The sequence below is a fragment of the Typha latifolia genome, chromosome 5, assembly GCF_019914945.1.
Source record: "Typha latifolia isolate L0001 chromosome 5, TyphaL0001v2, whole genome shotgun sequence".
Lineage (NCBI taxonomy): Eukaryota > Viridiplantae > Streptophyta > Magnoliopsida > Poales > Typhaceae > Typha > Typha latifolia.
The window spans coordinates 1,349,396-1,368,258 of NC_133090.1; the positions used below are offsets into that span (position 1 = coordinate 1,349,396).

Sequence of the window (18,863 nt, forward strand, 5' to 3'; positions counted from 1 at the left end):
CCCACTTGTATTTTGTCTATTATTCACAAGTTAAATTGCAAATAATAATGATAATAATGATAATAATAATAATAATAATAATAATAATAATAATTTTATCTTAAAACCTTATTCTCCAAAAATTAGTGAAATTTCATGCCAATCATTCAAAATTAGTGACTAAATTTATCTAATAACACTAACTATATCTAACTTTACTATCCGCCTATCGGTTGAAAGCGTCAAAACATTCTAACTTTAGAAATATGAAACACATAATCTCCTCTCTCCACCATCCCTCTCCCTCCCTAAATTTAGTCTCTAATTAGGTACCACTATTATTTGTGTTATTGCTAACCTTATGATGGTTATATATACTTCTATCTCTTAACTCTCCATCTCGCAATTTGATTCTGCAAACATTTCAAGTAGGCCACCACTACCGCCATTACCACCACAACCGCCCATCGGTCACAGCCAATAAAACACCATGGGCGGCTGTGCAAGTAGACCTAAGGACAATGTAGATGGTAAGATCCCTGAGGAACTTTCTGTTGAAACCTCGACTCCCTCTAAATTGATCACAAATGTTATTGAGGTCACCACTGCCACTGAGGTACTCCTTTTACGCCTAGTCACATTTGATTATTTAATAAGGGTTTTCTTAATCTATATATAAGCTCTTAATCTAGTCATGTAAATTTTGAAGAAATCTTAAATAAATCTCTATAATACATAAGAGGGCCTAATGACAGATTTTAGCAATTAATTATAAGATTTTATTTTGCGGGCATAACTTAATAAATATTACAGGCTACAACTGAATCAAGTGAAAATGTAAAGAAGGCGAGCAACGAGGCTCCCTCAATGGATCTCACAGAGCCAAAACCTACTGAGACAACCACAGATGCGAGCGAATCAAAGACTGATGTCGTGGAGATGAGCGAATCGAAGATTGATGTCGTGGAGATGAGCGAATCAAAAATTGATGCTGTGGAAGTGAGTAAATCAAAAACAGATGCCACAGAAGTTGACGAATCAAAAACAAATGTCACAGAAATCAACGAAGCAAAAATAGATGCCATAGAAGTGAGCGAGTCAAAAATAAATGCCACAAAAAGCAACGAATCAAAAATAAATACCACAGAAGTGAGTGAATCAAAGATCGACGCCATCGAGAGAAATCTTAATGTAGGAGAAGATAATACTAGTGCCAAGGAAGAAGAAACCAAGGGTGTGGAGAAAACCGTTGAAGCAACAAATACTAAAAATAAACCATCTGAGAGTTAAAGTGAGAAGAATTCACAAATAATAATTACTTTCAATTGATCGTCATTGTTGTTGCTTGTATTAATGTTTCCATTAGAGATAAACATGAATAAGATTTTGTGTTACGTTGTTGGTTAATGTTAATTGCTAGTTCCAAGCTCTAAGAAATCTATATAGTTAAATAGCATACATATATTTGAAATAAAAGCTTTCAAGGTACCACATTTATCTTTACATTTAAATCTTTATCCAATATGGATATAACAGTTTGTTTATGTTTAATTTGGAACTTAAGTCTATATATATATATATATTAAATTTCATTTTGTTGACATAGATATGAGGTTGGTAAATTAGGGTAGGAATAGGTTAGAATTATTTCATTAACCACATCGCATTTGGTGCAATTGGTGTGACAAAACTATATTTGTAATGCTCGCACCATAAGCATCATAACATTAACACAATGTGATAAAATAATGGGATTTTTATATATCACACCCTAAATTTTATCTATTTTGTGATTCATACTCCATTTTGATGGATTTACAATGTGACCCCTCATTTCTCTTATAATGTTTATTTAATATCCTGAGTTAACTTAACCTAACCATAATTAAACAACGATACCAGATAGAGAATATTTAGTTATAATTCACTATATAATTTATAACATTCCTAAATTACTTTTATACTCATCTTTAATTTTATTCATAACTTGCACATCCATAACTTATTGTCTTTTTCTAAACCATAGAGAACATCGCCTAAATGCCAACCCGACCTTAGAGCTTTCAAACTCCAAGCCGTGGAGAATTTCGCCTAATTTTGTTGCTTGCGACCTCAAAGACGGAGAGGGAAATGAAGAAAATTTAGGAAAAGATGGAGAAAATGGGTGAAGTTGGGGAAGCTTCTAAAGCTTGTTCATCGTATAGATTTTGGGGATTACTGTGGGGTTGTACGGTTTGATATTTTAATTTTGTGAGGTACGATTTAGTTTTAAAAAAGAGAATTTAGATTTTGTGGGGATTTGAGTTAGTTTTAAAAAAAGAGAATTTATATTTTGTAGGGATTTGGGTTAGCTAACTAAAGTAACGTTAGGATGTTAAATAAATATTATAAAAAAATTGAGAGGTCGCGTTATAAAATCTCCAAAGACGGAGTGCGACTCATAAAATACACAAAATATAAAGTGTGATTTGTAAAAATCTCTAAATTAATAGAGTTATAAAATCATTTCTAATGCCCAAAATATTTGGCTAGAGTGGTCATAATTTTGTTACAAGTTAAACTTAAACTCAAATTATGAAATAAGATATTGGAGGAAATAAGTATATATATAACCGTTACATTAAGATTATAAATTTTAGAGGGATATTGAAGTATTAAAAAAAACTTAACTAATCATGCTACATTAAAAAATTTAAACCTTTGGCAAGATATCACCCATTAATTTCTATGAAAGAGGGCATCAATTATTATTTTCTATCATTATCACCCCCTCAAGAAAGAAAAATAAATACATATACTCACTAAATTATCTAGTTGTATCCCTAAACCCTCTTAATTAGATATTATGTTGAATATATATAAAAAAATTAGCTAAATATTTGAAGGAATTAAAGAAGATCGGTTTAGAGTTTTATATTTAGAAAAAGTTGTTGTATATGGCAAGAATTTTAACCTTAAATTTTATTCTCTCTCCCGGATCCGGGTTTGTGTTCGACCCAAATCCGAATCCTATATCCTACACGACTCCACCAATGTACTACCCGAAACCCTCGACTGCTACTAGTTCCGTAACTTTCTCCTATTACAAGTTTACAATGGCGAAGTAGGGGGGATCGCGAAGCCCAGCCGCTGCTTCTACAATCGCTATCGAGGAGATCGAGGAAGCAAAATTCGCGCCGCCGCCAGTTAGAGGTCAGCTTCCAAGTCTCGATTCTTGCCTATTTACCCCATTCTACGTTCTTCGAATTTGATGAGCTGCTCGTCCGGATCTTGTGAAGATCTAGTGCAAAGTGGCTCCTTTGTATGGATTGATGAGATAGATTTAGGGTTGGGCTTAATTTTGGATATGAAATGGCATATATTTTTTGATTGCTCACTGTTGAGAGAAAATGGCAGATGATTATATGTAGAAGAGAAAACCTCTTATTCCAGTTGGTGTAGTTGTATTCAGTGAGAATACGTGGAAATTCCTCGTTGCGCTTGTCATTTTAGGTACTATTGTATGTGTTGCTTACTCATACAGTTTCTGAGAATTTGACATGAGAGATGAGGTGGTTGAATGAAAAAAAAGGAGCTCATTTGCATCTCTTTTACTTAATACGGTTTCTCTTCTTCTTCTTTTACCTTACGTTAAATATTTAAATACAACATGCATTTTGTCATAGAACCACATGAATGATCACACCCTTTTGATAGCAACCAGAAAAAAAAATGCCTGAATGAAACACACCATGATCTTTTATAATAGCTTTGACGATGCATCATAAGAGAAGTTAAAAAAAATATAGTACTTGACATCATCTTTGAGATCACTAATATCAGTAAGATAGCTAATATATGCAGTATAACTTTCAGATGTCAGTGATAGATTGTACCCAGGGACTCAGGAAGAATGCTAATACTTTTCTAGATGTTATGCTTCCTCCAGAACCCGTAATCTTAATGTAAGGTTCAAATCTACCGAGTTTTTTTTTATTTAGTCAGTTCAACCCATGAAATGGATGATTTTTGTTAGATAAATATCATACAACACTTTTTTACTGATCCAAGTTGACTCAGCTGACTTTGATCTGTAGTAATCTAGTGCACTAATATAAAATAGAATCAGATCTTATTGAGGTATGTCTAGTATTTAAGTGCTCTTGTGGATTGATTTTTTTCTTCTAATTCTCTGACAAGAGTTCGTTGTTTTCATTTAGTTCGTGAAATGAAATAAGATACAGGGAACCATCTTGTGGAAAAAGCCTAAGGCCTCTTTCTCTTCCTCTGAGTTTCCTTTCTTATCCTCAAGTGTTAATCTTCTTGCCATTTTCATCTTGTTCTTTATGATCTCTGGCCCTCCGTAGATCTGCTCTGATGACTTTTACCTTGTACAACTTCCATTAGTCTGTATTGCTGCAGCTTATCTGGATGTGGCAAGCTGTGCTTCTACATTTGTTCTCGATGTGTTTTTCCTCTTCCAAATCATTTCTTTCTGTTGGTTATCTGTCCCTTCTTATCACTGATAGACTCCACAATTGAACATCCTCCTTCTCCACCTTTACTTTTTCAAAAAGTTCTATTTGGTAGGCCTTGATGCTGGCTAGAACTTTTTTATTTTAACCAATGATATTGTGCATAGCCTTGCAAACTATGAAATACAGATACTTCACATATACAATATGTGTTAGACATCAATATGTCACTGATAGTTTGATATAACATCAATACGTATCGAATAAGACTGAAATAGTATCTGAACTAAAATAATAATTTTAATTATTCGATATAGCTCTGATACATCTCCAATACAGGATCGATATGATAGGATACGGGATCAATATGTTTTTAAATTTTATTAGGTTTAATGGGTCGGGTTCGAATCCGTCCATTAACCCATTTTACTACCTTCAATGGTTAATAGGAAATAAAGAGACGAAGAGGAGAAAAAACGAATTTCATGTTTTCCTTCCTCTCTCATGTTGAAAGCTTAGCTGTTCTCCTCACAACTCCAACGGAACTCCCTCTCTCACGTTCTTCTTGCACTCCTCTCTCATGTTCCAACTCAGACTCCATCGCTCCTCTCTCTTTCTTTCTACCTTCACATGGTGAGGAAGAAAACTATTTTTATTTTTCTGTTTTTATTCTTGAAGTTGGCTGCAGCAGGAAAATTCCGTTTTTTTAAAGTTGGCTTCAGGGAGAAAACAGAGGAAGACATCATGTTCTTTTTATCTCTGTTTATTATTATTATTCTCTCTCTCTCTCTCTCTCTCTCTCTCTCTCTCTCTCTCTTCACAATATTAGGCTGTTAGTATGCAATGCTTTGATGTTAGTAACTTAGTAAAAGCCTAGAACGCTTCATTGCTTTTATGTCAATTTGCATTAGCCAATATGAGAAATATGTTAGTAGCCTATAGGCTGCAATAAGATATATTAGAAATATGTTAGTATAGGCTGCAAATGTTAGTATCTTAATTCTAATCATTTTGCTCATTTGGTGGCATAGTGCATGTATGTATTATCTAATGGTGAAACTTGGGTTTCTATGAACTTTTGGAGAATGATATGCATTTTTACCATATTTTATATTGGTTAATAACTTAATATTTAACAATAGATTGGAATATATTCTTTTATTGATTTATTGTTGGCATATCCATGCCATATCACCATATCTTGTATCCATGATTCACAGCTTGCAAGGGATATGGTTGTATACTTGTTACATCCAATATTGGTTCCTTTTTTCTATTTCTTTTGACAACTTTATTTGTGGTTACTCCGCGCTTAGAAAAGGCCAGTCAGATAGATTTATTTAGTCAGATAGTATGTCCAAGTTCATAACGCAGCTCTAGTTTTCATCAAGTAACAATATAATCAGGTATTGCACTTCTTATTTAGTCAATACTTGAGATGTCATGGGCCTTCCTCAGGATTTTCTTCATTTGTTTGCACTCTTCTTATTTAGGTGAATAATCTTTTCTCTTTGAATATCAGTGTTGCTTATCTAGATGTAGGCGCTCAAAGCTAAATGATTGAATCACGGCCTTAATCTTATCAAACTCTCACCTAAAAGTCTATAATCATGGCAAGGTTAATCGTGTGTTCTCCTGATAATATATAAGCCACTTATTTGGAGGTGATAGGATGGAGAACAAGGACACATATTAGGTGAACCAAATTAACCAGGATGGCTAGTCAGAAACCTTCATTCAGTAGTCTCTTTTATGCTCTTCTTTTCAATATAATCCTTCTCAAAGTGGTTGCATAAATGTTCTTATTCTGAGATAACTGGTTGTGATCTTAGATTCAGGTGTTTTTATGGGGGATTCCTATACCGTTCAGATAAGCAGCAAGTTAATTAGTCAACTAGCTAGTGATGAGGATAAGGTGAAAAGGAGAATCAAGAGACCCAAGTCAAAGATCCCAGTAGAACATGACCAGTCCCAGAGCAAGGCAAAGCAAGTCCCTGCTGCACTGCAGAGTAGCTCCACTGGCGGATGGCCGCTCCAGCCTCCTATGTTTTTACCAGTAACTCCTCAACCACCCCCAGTTGCAATACCAGAGGTGGAAGCTATTCGTGCCGTCTGCCAAGAGAGTGAAAAGGTTGTGGAGAAGCTAGAGAAGAGGGAGGCAGACATGCTTCGAGAGCTCACTCAGAGAGCAAAAGAGCTACATGAGAAGGAGTTCAAGCTGCCATACCAGAATCATTTGCCCTGTACAGCTGAGAGAGAGAACTGCCTCCAGTGTTACAAGGATAATTCAAAAGAGCCATTAAAGTGTACACAAGCTGTAAACGCATTTGCTGAATGTGCTCGTCAGGCAAGGCATAGTTTCAGTTCAACAGTTGAGCCATAGAACATCAAGCTTCATATAGATGGAGTCCATGACCTTTTTTTCTTCTGTTGTTAAGAATGTTTCAATAACAAGGGCTATGATGGAACTTGCCGTCGTTTTGAATTCTTACTGAGTCCTCTTTTTGCACAGATTTTACTCTGTGACTCATTGTATCTCGTGGAAAATGACATTCTGGGTAAGGTCATATATCCATTTTTGGCACATATTCATATCAAACTTCAAGGTTTTCAGCGTTAACAGTTTCCAATTTGATTTCTTGTGAGTCTGGATTTATGTATACACAGTTCAGACCTCAGGACATTGGGCATTTGTTTACTTCAGGTCTCTCTTCCTTTAAACCAGTTAGAAATTAACAGACTTTATATAATAAAAAAAATATTTGTGAGGAAAGCCCGTAGGCACAACAATCAGTACTGTAAACAGTTATCATCAGCATTGATGAAATAAGATATTAAATGCGAACAAAAAGGACAGAAGTATCAAAGGGTCAATGCTTGCCATTTCTTAATTGACTAACTCAATTTCTGCTGTCTAACTGCTAATGCTTTCATATGCAAATGGAGCATGTACAAACTGTTCATCTATTTTGCCGTGGTATAAGATGGTGGAGTTTTTTTTACCAAACTAGCCCTTTTCCAAAACTTTTTTTACCAGAATAGACTACCCTTAAACTTATTTACTAAATGAGGTCTAATTTACTGTAGCGCTAACGAAAACATTGAACTGATCAGCATTTTTTTTAGGTAAAAACACTGATCAATTTAGCATTTTTATATGGTCCTAAAACGTTGATCTATTCAACGTCTTTCAGTAATTTAAGAAAAAAATTATCTAGCGATAAAAATACTGAACTGATTAGCCTTTTTAAAAACGCTGATCAATTTACCATTTTTATTAGGGCTATAGTGAATTAAACCCCATTTAATAAATAAGTTTGAGGGGTAGATTGTTTTGATAAAAAATTAAAAAAATGAGACTATTTTGGTCAAGAACTCTAAGATGTTGCAGCAAACAATATCTTTGCTTCCCCATCAAATTTCATGGCTGTGAATTAAAGTTGCACAATCCTCACTCGGTAACCAAAACCATTAGACCTAGTACAATCACTCCCTTCGCCAACAAAGGAATATAAAAATCATACAGGAATAGCACATTACTTGATTGGTATAGTTCAGAACAAGCTTGGCTTGTCTAAAGAACAACGGAGTAATATCTAGCTAATCAACAAGATACAGAACCTTTGAGTCCAATCACTTTCTATGCCGACTTCTATGATGATGCTTGGATCTCTTCTCTTTCCTTTTTGTTTTTCCTGAACTTTTCTTCTCCTCCCTCTTATCCTTAGAGCGGTGCCTCCTTGACGTAGATGCATCATCAACTGTGGGCTTTTCACGGCATGTGACTCCGAGGGACTTAGATTTCATAGATTCTGGCTTCTCTGGACCAAGAACCCGGTGTTCCCATTCTTCTTTCACCCGCACATCAGAGCTAGGTAAGAGATCCACATTATGATGCAATGATGACGAGGGATATGGACCAGCTTCATCCATCCTTGAACCTACGGCACCTCTTCCTCGCTTGGCCCTGATACAGTAGAAGTTTCTTTTAGTGTACAAGCAGAGAGAGAAAGAAAACATAAGTTTGCAACTAGATTCAACATTAGCTGTGAACACTAAAAATCAATCTTCCCATCCACAAGACAGAAGCACCATTGGATTAAAAGATCTGCTAAGAGAAAACAGCAAAAAAAAATTGGCCTCATGATCTAGGAAAAATATCACCATGGTAACTCTGGAGAAATCTACTCAGGAATCATACATTTCCCTAATTATTAAGGAAAATAACTCTTTAACAAACCTTGATTGAAGAAATTCTTCAATTTCTTCATCCTTTAAACCACCGTCCTCATCTGAGTAGCTCTCATGATCCAATTTGCTCAATGAGCGAGAGTCAGAAGAATCTTTATGTTTTCGTTCAGACCTTGACTTCAAACTCCGTTTTCTCGAATCACTGTGGCAACTCTCGCTCATGCATTCATGTCTATCTTTAGATCTGTTTTTAAGCTTATGTTCTAACTCCAGCTCCTTCTCCCTAGCATGCCACATTTCACTAACCTCAACAGCTCGGTTTGCTGCAGTACACCAATAAAATCAGTCAACTGATCAGAAAGGAAAAGCAATGAATTAGTACTGGTCCTTAAAAAAAATAACTTGCAACCGAGAGAGAATAGATCAATACGATGGAAAGACTGTTGCTCTCTGGGTATAGACATATGTTCCGGTCAATTTCCAGAAAACTTGCTGACAAAAGATCAACACAGAGGACCTCAGGGAAGTATGTTGTTTTGCTACCAAATCCAATGCTGGGAAAAGTTGACATCACAATCAGTAGGTAGATTCCTAGTTTCAAATCATTTTTAGCTCTTATTCTAAATTAAAGAAAAATCTTATTATTCAAACAGGAGACTTGAAACCTCATTGCAAAAGCATCCAAGCAGATATACTTATTAGTCTACTGGATTGACATATCCAAGAACTACAAGCATGCCAATAACAGTATCTTGCAAACTTGTGGATAAGCAAATCCGCATTGTTGCTTCCAGATACATGCCACCAAGGCATTTATAACTTCTGCAGGTTCCTTGATGGATATCCCTTACAAGGTATGTAAGTTAGTACAAGATTGACGAATCAAATCAGGCCTGAGGTGACAGAAAAGTTCCCAGAGCGATGCCTAAGCAGTAAGGTTGTCCAGAAGAATATAGCCCTTAAAAATGAATATACGTATACATGATAATTGTTACACAAAATTAACGAGTGTGTACATAATCTATTTCTAAAGGGCTGTACATCACACATGATGCATCCAATACAGAAGTAATATTATTTCCATTCTACATGAACACTTTAGAAAAATCACCTACTAGTAATTCAATGTACTATTCATTGACAATGGTTCACCAATACTACTTACTAAAGTTATTCTCAAGCGGTAGAAACTTTTTCATGAAAACGTTGGAACTTGATGCCTACAATGTCCTATGAATTCAATACTTTACAAATAAACTCCCTTTAGGCTGTTATAGTTATTAGGTAACTTCAACATTGTGGATTTTGCTCCACTGAGGTTATTTTAACCCCAGTATGCCTGCAAGTATTGCTTAAAAATCATGTTATGCAATAAGTCCAGGAAACCGGCCTCGCCATAATGAATCTCAACAATGTTTTTCATATCCAAGAAAAAGTTAGTAGGGATTTTTAATCTACCTAGACTCAATCAGTTAGTGGAGGAAATATGCTCTGTTTCCATGAGACAATGTAAGCACTTTGCAGTAACCAATATGAATCATTCATGCTATTCTACAGTTACATCAGCTCAACTTTCTGTCGATAACACGAACATAGCTCAAACTTAGCCCCTCTTAGTTTATTTTTATTAAGACAGATTTAAGTTGAAGGCAGATACTGCCATCTTCCTAGGAGAAACAAACTTGAAAGATAACTAAGAAGTGCAGTCCGAATCAATTATTTTTAATAAAAACAAAATCCATGACTAACCTTGTTGCACTCCAAGAACTGTGGCAGTGAGAAATCGTGAATTTGGACGACATCTTACATTAGGTTGTTGCAGATAAACGTGAACACCTTCTTGGTCAGCTTGTGCGCGCAGCCTCCGTGCCTCTTCTAGCAGTAAGGCAGCAAGGCGATTCTCCGTGTCTAAATCCATTGTCTGCGGGATCCACTAAGCATAAGACATGAGAATTATATTTGGAAGGTCATTATGAAATTCATACAAGATAAATAAAAACAAATGCGACTAAAAGAAGCATTATTAGCAAAAATGTATAGCACAGAAAAGGTAAAGCAAATGCAAAGTACTTCAATATAATTCATGTTGAGAACATAGAAGCATACCATATAGGAAAATTAAGTACATGACAAAAATACTTAACCCAGAAAAAGGGGAAAATTGTCTAAAAAGTAATGTGCTGCTAAAATCAACAAAATCTACGTATATTAGCATGAGCTAGTTAATAGATTTAATCTTCTAGTTCTACAGATGGGGAGGGAAAGAAATCAGAGATACCAGATCAAATACAAACATACACAAAGAAAGAAATAAAGAAGGAAAGCAATGAGGTTTTCGCTTGTCATTGCTGAACCAATCTTTGGTGCAACGAGCTTCGCTTGTTCCTATGGCGGCGTTCTGTATTCAAAAAGAGGACCTTTCCTATATAAACGAGATAACCGCGAGAACAAAAGCTCATATAGCTCCTCCTGACACATAAAAATTTATCTCACTGAGCTTTATAATCCGATCAGACCACAACATAAGACCCAATACCAAATCTCGATAGGAGTTTTCAGAATACCAACGAATTCTTCCACATCCATCTATAATCTATCTATCTACGGAATCCACAATAAAAACCCTCTTCAGATCTATAAATTAATGCGCGCAATTTTCTTAGAGAGAATCCCAAATTAAAACTAGGGTCCAGACTAGCACTTAATCGAATTCAAAGAATGAAAACCTAGAAAGCGGTAAATAAGAAATAATCCACAAACCCTAACGATAAGGAGAGTTGGGAACTGACCTCTAGATCGCGGCCACGAGGAATTTTCCTCCTCGATCTCCTCGGTAGCGATCGTCGAAGCCGAGCTGGACTTCGCGAATTCCCCCCTTCGTCGTCCTAAATAGTAGTAGCCGAATTCTATCGGCAACAACGAAAATAAAAAAGTAGTCGAAGGATTTGCATTGGATGTAGGATTCGGATCTTTATAGGATAAAACTCCGAATCCGGAAGAGAGGAAAAATTACCCATCTGACGTGACTAGGGGTAAAAACAGGTCCGATTGAATAAGGGTCAAAATATTTTACATACAAACAGCAGGAGTAGAGTTGATGGTCTGAGGAGCACCGATAATGTTGGTGGAGAGTTAGCGGTGAAAATGGATACAGATTGGATAGTGCTCGACTCATATCCTGATTCATATTTTTAGTCCGAATACGGATTCAGATATGGATATTGGACGGATAACAAAATTTAAAACTATATCATAACTAAACGGATACCGGAAATCAGTACCGGGTATGAAAACTGACTATTATAGCCGTTGAATTAATATTATAATTTTTAAAGGTGCATTAAAATATTTGCTATATTTTATATATATATTGTGTGAAGCCAAATATTACAAATAATGCATCCCGCGGAGAAAATTGTACCTACTCAATTTTTATTAGCCCAAACTTGCCATTTAAAAAAAATTGATATCAGGGAGCAATTTGCAACTAAAAGCCTTTATGAGTTTTGATAATAGTAAGATGAGAATTTTTGGGGGAAAAAGTCAGTAAACTAGTCAGAAAAATTATATTTCACAAATCTTTAGACCTCTGTCAGAAAAAAAAAATAAAGAATAAAAATATTGCACGATAATTTTATTTGCTAGGTAATAAAAAGAAACCTCTCTTCATTGATATTACGAACACTAGTAGCAGCCAATAGGTTTCATAGAGCCGCTCCGTGCATAGGACAATGAGGACCAAGTTTCAATGAACCGGTCGAGGCAAAGCCTCAGTGGACCATTTCGTTGAATATGCAGAAAGACGGTTGAAGAGGAAGGAGGCAAAGATGAGAATTCTTAATTGGTTCGATTGTCCAACCTATTTTTCAGAGTAAAATATTCTCTTTTTTCTAGTATATAATTAGTTTATCCGCTCGTATCTATTAAAAAGAGGGACAAAGCTCAAACATTTCTGCTAACTATTACATCTTTACACTCAACTCGATGAGATTCAAAATTAAACTATAGGTAGTGTTCGATTCGTCTAACCCTTGAATGATGATAAAATGAGTTTATATGCGGATATCTGGAGGCATGCTAACCAGAGAGACTGATGTTTAGTTGCTAATAATTTCTATTAATGAACGAGGGAGGATAATTTTAGTATTTTATGAATAAGCCTTCTTCCATATGCACCAACCAACTAATTGAGCCCATATATTATTTAGAATGATTAAAGTAAGATCTTAAGGTTCCAGGTACGATTTGATCAAGCTTTTATATAATTTAATCTTGATTCGATCATCACATTTGATTCCAGAGTGATCCAATTCCATCGAGCATCTTCCCATCTGTGTATAAAACTACAAATAGCATCCGATCCGAAATTTATTCCCACAGCCGCAGCCACAGCCATAAATTCCGAACCCCACCTTCCCCGCCAAACACGTGGCACGTCTTCGCAGCGTTTTTCCCCAACCTCGTCCTTCCACGTGGCAGCGCAAGAAAATATCAACTCCAGATCTCAAAGTGACACGTGTAACTCACAGACGAGCCCCGGCGGAGCGCGACGCGAAATATCTAAAGGATGGCCCGGCTGACGCCACGTCAGCAGAGGCCAGCGGAGGTCCAATGGGAGCGTAGGTCGAGATCTGTTGACGTGGCCATCACGCCATCGGGGGTGGGCAAAGATATTTCTGGCCCCAAGTTGTGGCGGTGACCGGATCGCTTCCGGTGGTGTTAACCGCGCGAGACGGGTACCACTAGAAAACCTCGAGGTGAGGTTAACTTCTTAGATTTATTATTGCAAGGCAAAAATATCTCAAGGTGGCAGGAGATATTTTAGAAGAAGTTAGACAAACAATAAAAGAGAGGAAGTAGAGAGAGAGAGAGAGAGAGAGAGAGAGAGAGCGAGAGATTGGAAAAAATTTAGGTTAGAAATGGATGAAAGAGAAGGTGCTGAGATGGAGATGGAGATGATGATGGAGGAGGAGAGTGGCGGGTTGAGATGGGAGAAGGTCTTGCCAAGGACGCCGGTGAGGGTGCTTCTCGTCGAAGGGGATGACTCCACGCGCCAAATCATCGCCGCGCTCCTGAGGAAGTGCAGCTACAAAGGTTTGTTCTTTTATTTTTGGTACTAATTTCATATCTTGGCATCATTTTCGACTATGTGTTGTAAATGAGATTTAGGAGGGAAGTGGAACAAATTTGTTTGACCGTTTGACGTCCTTATTTTGAGCAGTTGCAGCAGTCTCAGATGGCTTGAAGGCATGGGAGACACTGAAGGAGAAACCTAATTCTATAGATCTTGTTTTGACTGAAATGGAGCTGCCCTTGATGTCTGGATTTGGTCTACTCGCGACGATAATGGATCACGAGATATGCAAGAAAATTCCCATTATAAGTACGATTTCCTAGTATCTTCAAGTTTTATCCTTTTTCAAGTATGAACTAGTAGTGTAATTTGCAAAACATTTATGAACATTTCGGTTGATTACTGCAGTGATGTCTCCGCATGATTCGGTTAGCATGGTTTTCAAATGTATGCTGAAAGGCGCAGCGGACTTTCTCGTTAAGCCAATTCGGAAGAATGAATTGAGGAACTTGTGGCAGCATGTCTGGAGGAGACAAATTGTACGAATTTGTGCAATTTTCTTTAGTTTCAGTATGATGTTTCGTATGTCTAATTCTGTTTTATTATATTACTTATTAGGCAAATGGTGAGCTTGGTGGTACCAATGGGCATCAAGATGTGGATAATTCTAAGCGTGCTGTGAGACTTAGAGAAAAAGAAAAACTTCCAAGTGAAAGCCTATCTTGTGTGCAGAAAAATAAGGAATGTAGTCCGCAAGGAAGTGATGCTCAAGTAAGTAGTACCACATATCGGCTTGAGATATACATGGCTTTCCTCTTGTATTATGAGAAAAAAATTAGGTTTCTAGTTACACATGTATTTGACTGTCACTTTTGTCATGCATTTGTCAGAGCTCTTGTACAAGATCAGACTTGGAAGCTGAAAGCAAACATGGGCAAAATATTCTGGAGCATGAGCGGATCGAAAGCAGAGATCCATCTCCTGTGAACCATGTGATGGCTCAGAATGGTGAACGTCATATTCAGTTAGGAAATTCGATATCAATGCATGAGCGCGGAGTGGAAGGTAATCTTTTTGCAACTTAATGAAGCCTGCCTTCTAAATGTTCTTCCATCCTATCCGACTCAAATGAACTAAATCACCAAGGTCATGTGTGTTCTATTGCAGCTACTGGAAATGAGGATCTGATAGCAAGAGGATACCCAGATCATAACGATTTAGTTGATGAAACTTATTACCAAAAATATTATCAGGGCGTGCCCCCTAAACAGATCCCTGATTTTCTTCAAGTTATTGATAATCAACCAAAGCAAGATGCATTAAACAATGGGGATGCTTTTCGAAATAATTCTCGTGAGAATGAGATCAAGCGCATATCAACTCCCTTGGCTCAGATGGATATTTCTTTAAGGAATGTTGAGTACTGTTATTTTAAAAAGCAAGAGAACAATCAAAGGAATTTTCTGAACCACTCGAACTCATCAGCCTTCTCATTGTACGTGTTTCTTGTTCTCTTAAGTTCCTGTTCTCTAGTGTATATATATTACATGAACTTCCAGATTTATTGTTATCCTTTGTCTAGTAAGAAAATTATTCTCCTTAAACTTTGACAGCTAATTTCCTTTTTGCACTTGAAAGGCCATCTTTTTTTTTTTGGGGCGGGGGGGTTTAAGGAAGGTAGTTTTAAAGCAAACGGCAACAACCCTGACGATATTCCTGAAGAAAGGAAGCTTTACGCATTATTTTTAGCATGATCTTGGGAATATCAGATATAATATTTTTTGATCGGTTAATACCTTAGGAGTTTGATGAGCCAGTACAAAACTTCTTTACAGCTCAAAAGATAACTAAGTGAAATTAAGAGAGCTGTTAGGAGACGATAGTCTTGTGTTCGGTCTTGACTGGTCTCTCTCTTTCAACATCTATGAAGACAGACTACTTCTTTTGTACCCTGATTTTAGACTTAATTGGCTCTTACCATGATGTTGCAATCCCAGGGTCAACTCCCAGAAATCTGACTAAATGGATCGTTGGGCTGGTTTATAGGATGATCTAGAATATAAAATTTCTTATTGAGCAGCTGATGCAGATAATCCCTTTGGCAATAAGAGCCCTCTTTATTTCATGCTCAAAATTACCTATCAATTTGTATAACAGGAACAACAACAATAAATTCTATCTGGGTCCTTTTCATCCATTTAGCTCTATTAGTGCAAGGCTCTCCAGCAAATTTGATAATCTATCATACTATTTACCTGAAAGTAATTACAATGCAAATAGAAATCAGAAGTATTCAACATTTTATTTACGAGCTGTTCCGTTCATTAACTTCATTTCAGATGTGAAGGTTGAAGTTCTTTAGTTGCTATACAGAAGATTGAAATTTCCTTTGTTATTCGGGATACCATAGTGACTATTTTTTTTCGATTGTCCTGCAGGTACATTAATAAGACTGCAGTAGCAGTAACTTCTGGTAATGCTAATGATGGTCCAGGATGTACTAGGTCAGCACCAAGTATAGATTTTGAGGATACAAGGACCAATGGCATTAGAGTTCCACTTCCAATTCAAGATGGAACATCAATTGAATGCACTCCTACGCGAGCTACACCATACCCAATTCCAGTTAGAGATGTATCATCTGACCAACTAAATTCTCGGAATAATGAAGTTATGCAATCGCTATTCTATCCACACACAACACAGCCACTTTGGAATCACAATCCATCTGTGAGGCGAGAAGAAACAACTCCTCAAAATTCATCATACAGTTCTGAGTCAAACAAATTCAACTGCATAAAAGTTAACAATGCAATTGATCAGACTATTACAAGCCCATCTCGCCGTTCAGAACAAAGTCAGGATGAGACTACAGATGTGTTCCATGAACAGGGAAATGCTCTATCTATAATAGGTGAGAGTGGAAGTAGTAGTGCTTGCACTGGCGATAGGATTCAATTAAGTAATGGAACAGCAGGAATGACAGGATGTATCACCTCAATACATAGATACATTGCTACTGCAGAGAATGCTACCAGAGATGGTGTATTTTCGTATGAAGTTCCGATCTCAACAAACTTTCATTCTGCAAGCCCAAGAGAATTAGCCTTGAGCAAGTTCCGACTCAAAAGGAAAGACAGATGCTTTGAGAAGAAGGTAACAATCATTACTTCATAAATTTCCATCTTTTCGCACATCTTCCTCAATAGTTATTGATAATGAACTTCCTACACAGGTCCGCTATCAGAGCAGGAAAATACTTGCAGAGAAGCGTCCTCGAATTAAAGGACAATTTGTTCGCCAATAACAACTCATTTCCAATGCTAAAGCTGATGGTTTCGCTACCTTCATTATTCAATCACTTGATTGTTGCACTCTAAAAGGAATATAGGGTTTGCTTCAGCTACAGTACATAAGATCTGGAGAAATGAAGCTTATCAAAATTTTGTATGTTGAATTATTAGCCAAAGGAGTTGTGTGCAATACTGATGGTGAGAACTGAGAAGTATTTGTTTCATTCTGGAGAGTGACTTCAGTATGCTGTGCATGACACTGAAGAGTTGTAATTTGTAAACATTTTAGATACAGATTGTTTCTCAAAAGTACTGTTTCTCAATGATTTGCATTTGTTTATAGTTGGCAAGCAACATCTCAGTTTGGTAACTGTAGCTTTACTATGCAGGTACGATATGGACTCTTTTAAGTCACATGGCAGGCCGCCTAAGTAGATTTTTTTGTGGTTGAGATTAGCCAAGACTAAGTCATATCTAATGATACCTAATCTACACGTCAATATCCAGATGGTCCACCATCCAATTAGGCGATCAAACCTAAAAAAGAATAACCTATCTCTTATATGAATATGCTAAGAATGACATCAGTTGGTGGACCTACTTGACATGTGATGAAATTCAGATGATTTTAAATGCTTGGAGTATGTTAATCATGAACTCTATTATGCATGTATGATGGAATTCAATAATTTTAAAAAGCTTAATGTTAGTGCATTATGACCTCTCTAATGCACCGCCCGGAATCTTATTTTGTACAATGACATCTGATATCTACTATAGTATGAACAAAAATAAAATACTTCCCCTTATATCTTTTTGATACGATGGATGAGCTGAAAAACGAATAATGCATGGGCATTAACTATTATTTTCTTTACGATTGTCTGTCAATAGTAAATTCTTGTCAGTAAATATCACTCTCCCAGGACCTGGTGATGATTTGGAAGGAGGCCAGGAATGAGACAGCTTTTGGTGGGAAGAACGGCCGCCAAAGGTAGTGGCCGGGGAGAGCTTATCTATGAAGGTGGAGCAGTTTGAGTGGCTAGAGGTTCAGATGGCCATTTTAATGTGGAAACACACTGGAGGTTGAAAGCCAGAGGAACTGGCCATTGCTTTGCAAGCGGAACAGGGGATTTCAAAATGTTATTTTTGAGTTTAATCTCATGCATATTCTTTAAAACAAAAAATAATAATAATAATAATAATTGCACATCCGAGGCGGACTATTTTAGGTTTTTGGGTCTTTTTAATTATTACAAAGTTATACAATTTGACCGCCAATATTGGTCCAGTATTAATGTATTAGGGAATTGGGTTTGGGACAGAGGAGACTAGGGAAATGCCCTAAATTTCTCTTAGTTTCGTTCACTCGTGAAATATAAATAGATTTATTTAAGAATTAATCTTGTTCTCATTCTTTGATGTAATAACTAAATAACAACTTATATAATTTACTAATTTAACTTTTTATTTTATTCTATATAACTTTTAAAAATTAATTTATTAATAATATGATATTACAATTTTACCATTTGAGATGAAAGTACATAATTAATTATCGTATCAAATACAATTGATATATCATCTCTCTCATCTCTAAAGACAGTCTTGTATACTCGCTCAATGCGTGGCATTGCCTATACCGGTGTAGTGGGAGATTATAATTCTACACAAAATGTATCACCCCCCTAAATTTAGGAATCCATACAAAACCTGAGAGGTGGTTATCAAACAGATCATTTAACGAGGTCTCCTGGCATTTAAAGAAAGAGAACGTACGAATCCAGCTCAGCTCACACCAATCTCCCTGGTCAAAACATCTAATAAATAATTCAATGTCGGCCAATCTTTTTTTTTCTTTAAAGATTTTGG

The 18,863-nt window shown here is 36.4% G+C and overlaps 4 protein-coding genes across 8 annotated transcripts; 3 read left to right on the forward strand and 1 right to left on the reverse strand.

Moving 5' to 3' along the window:
• Positions 1 to 398: 398 nt before the first annotated feature.
• LOC140789412 (uncharacterized) lies at positions 399 to 1,366 on the forward strand. The gene is made up of 2 exons (XM_073139103.1): positions 399 to 595; positions 793 to 1,366. Exons 1-2 carry the CDS (start codon positions 470 to 472, stop codon positions 1,267 to 1,269), a joined length of 603 nt encoding a protein of 200 aa, XP_072995204.1. The 5' UTR covers positions 399 to 469; the 3' UTR covers positions 1,270 to 1,366.
• A 1,662-nt stretch (positions 1,367 to 3,028) lies between these two features.
• Positions 3,029 to 7,053, forward strand: LOC140789923 (uncharacterized). Of its 2 annotated transcripts, none has more exons than XM_073139833.1 (2): positions 3,029 to 3,171; positions 6,266 to 7,053. In XM_073139833.1, exon 2 carries the CDS (start codon positions 6,280 to 6,282, stop codon positions 6,814 to 6,816), a length of 537 nt encoding a protein of 178 aa, XP_072995934.1. In that variant the 5' UTR covers positions 3,029 to 3,171; positions 6,266 to 6,279; the 3' UTR covers positions 6,817 to 7,053. The 2 variants fall into 2 exon arrangements, with proteins under 2 accessions (XP_072995934.1, XP_072995935.1); XM_073139834.1 differs by having other exon boundaries at positions 3,034 to 3,171; positions 6,272 to 7,053.
• Positions 7,054 to 7,818: 765 nt separating this feature from the next.
• LOC140788906 (uncharacterized) lies at positions 7,819 to 11,571 on the reverse strand. Of its 4 annotated transcripts, none has more exons than XM_073138430.1 (5): positions 11,414 to 11,571; positions 10,374 to 10,545; positions 9,055 to 9,178; positions 8,674 to 8,947; positions 7,819 to 8,400 (listed from the first exon to the last, which is right to left on the reverse strand). In XM_073138430.1, the coding sequence occupies exons 3-5, from the start codon at positions 9,086 to 9,088 to the stop codon at positions 8,067 to 8,069; spliced, it is 642 nt and encodes a 213-aa protein (XP_072994531.1). In that variant the 5' UTR covers positions 9,089 to 9,178; positions 10,374 to 10,545; positions 11,414 to 11,571; the 3' UTR covers positions 7,819 to 8,066. The 4 variants fall into 4 exon arrangements, with proteins under 4 accessions (XP_072994531.1, XP_072994530.1, XP_072994528.1 ...); XM_073138429.1 differs by having other exon boundaries at positions 10,374 to 10,557; positions 11,414 to 11,566; XM_073138427.1 differs by lacking the exon at positions 9,055 to 9,178 and having other exon boundaries at positions 10,374 to 10,557; positions 11,414 to 11,566.
• A 1,832-nt stretch (positions 11,572 to 13,403) lies between these two features.
• Positions 13,404 to 17,314, forward strand: LOC140788917 (two-component response regulator-like PRR95). The gene is made up of 8 exons (XM_073138441.1): positions 13,404 to 13,718; positions 13,846 to 14,007; positions 14,107 to 14,237; positions 14,317 to 14,469; positions 14,589 to 14,763; positions 14,866 to 15,193; positions 16,137 to 16,854; positions 16,934 to 17,314. Exons 1-8 carry the CDS (start codon positions 13,544 to 13,546, stop codon positions 17,003 to 17,005), a joined length of 1,914 nt encoding a protein of 637 aa, XP_072994542.1. The 5' UTR covers positions 13,404 to 13,543; the 3' UTR covers positions 17,006 to 17,314.
• The last annotated feature ends 1,549 nt before the right edge of the window (positions 17,315 to 18,863 follow it).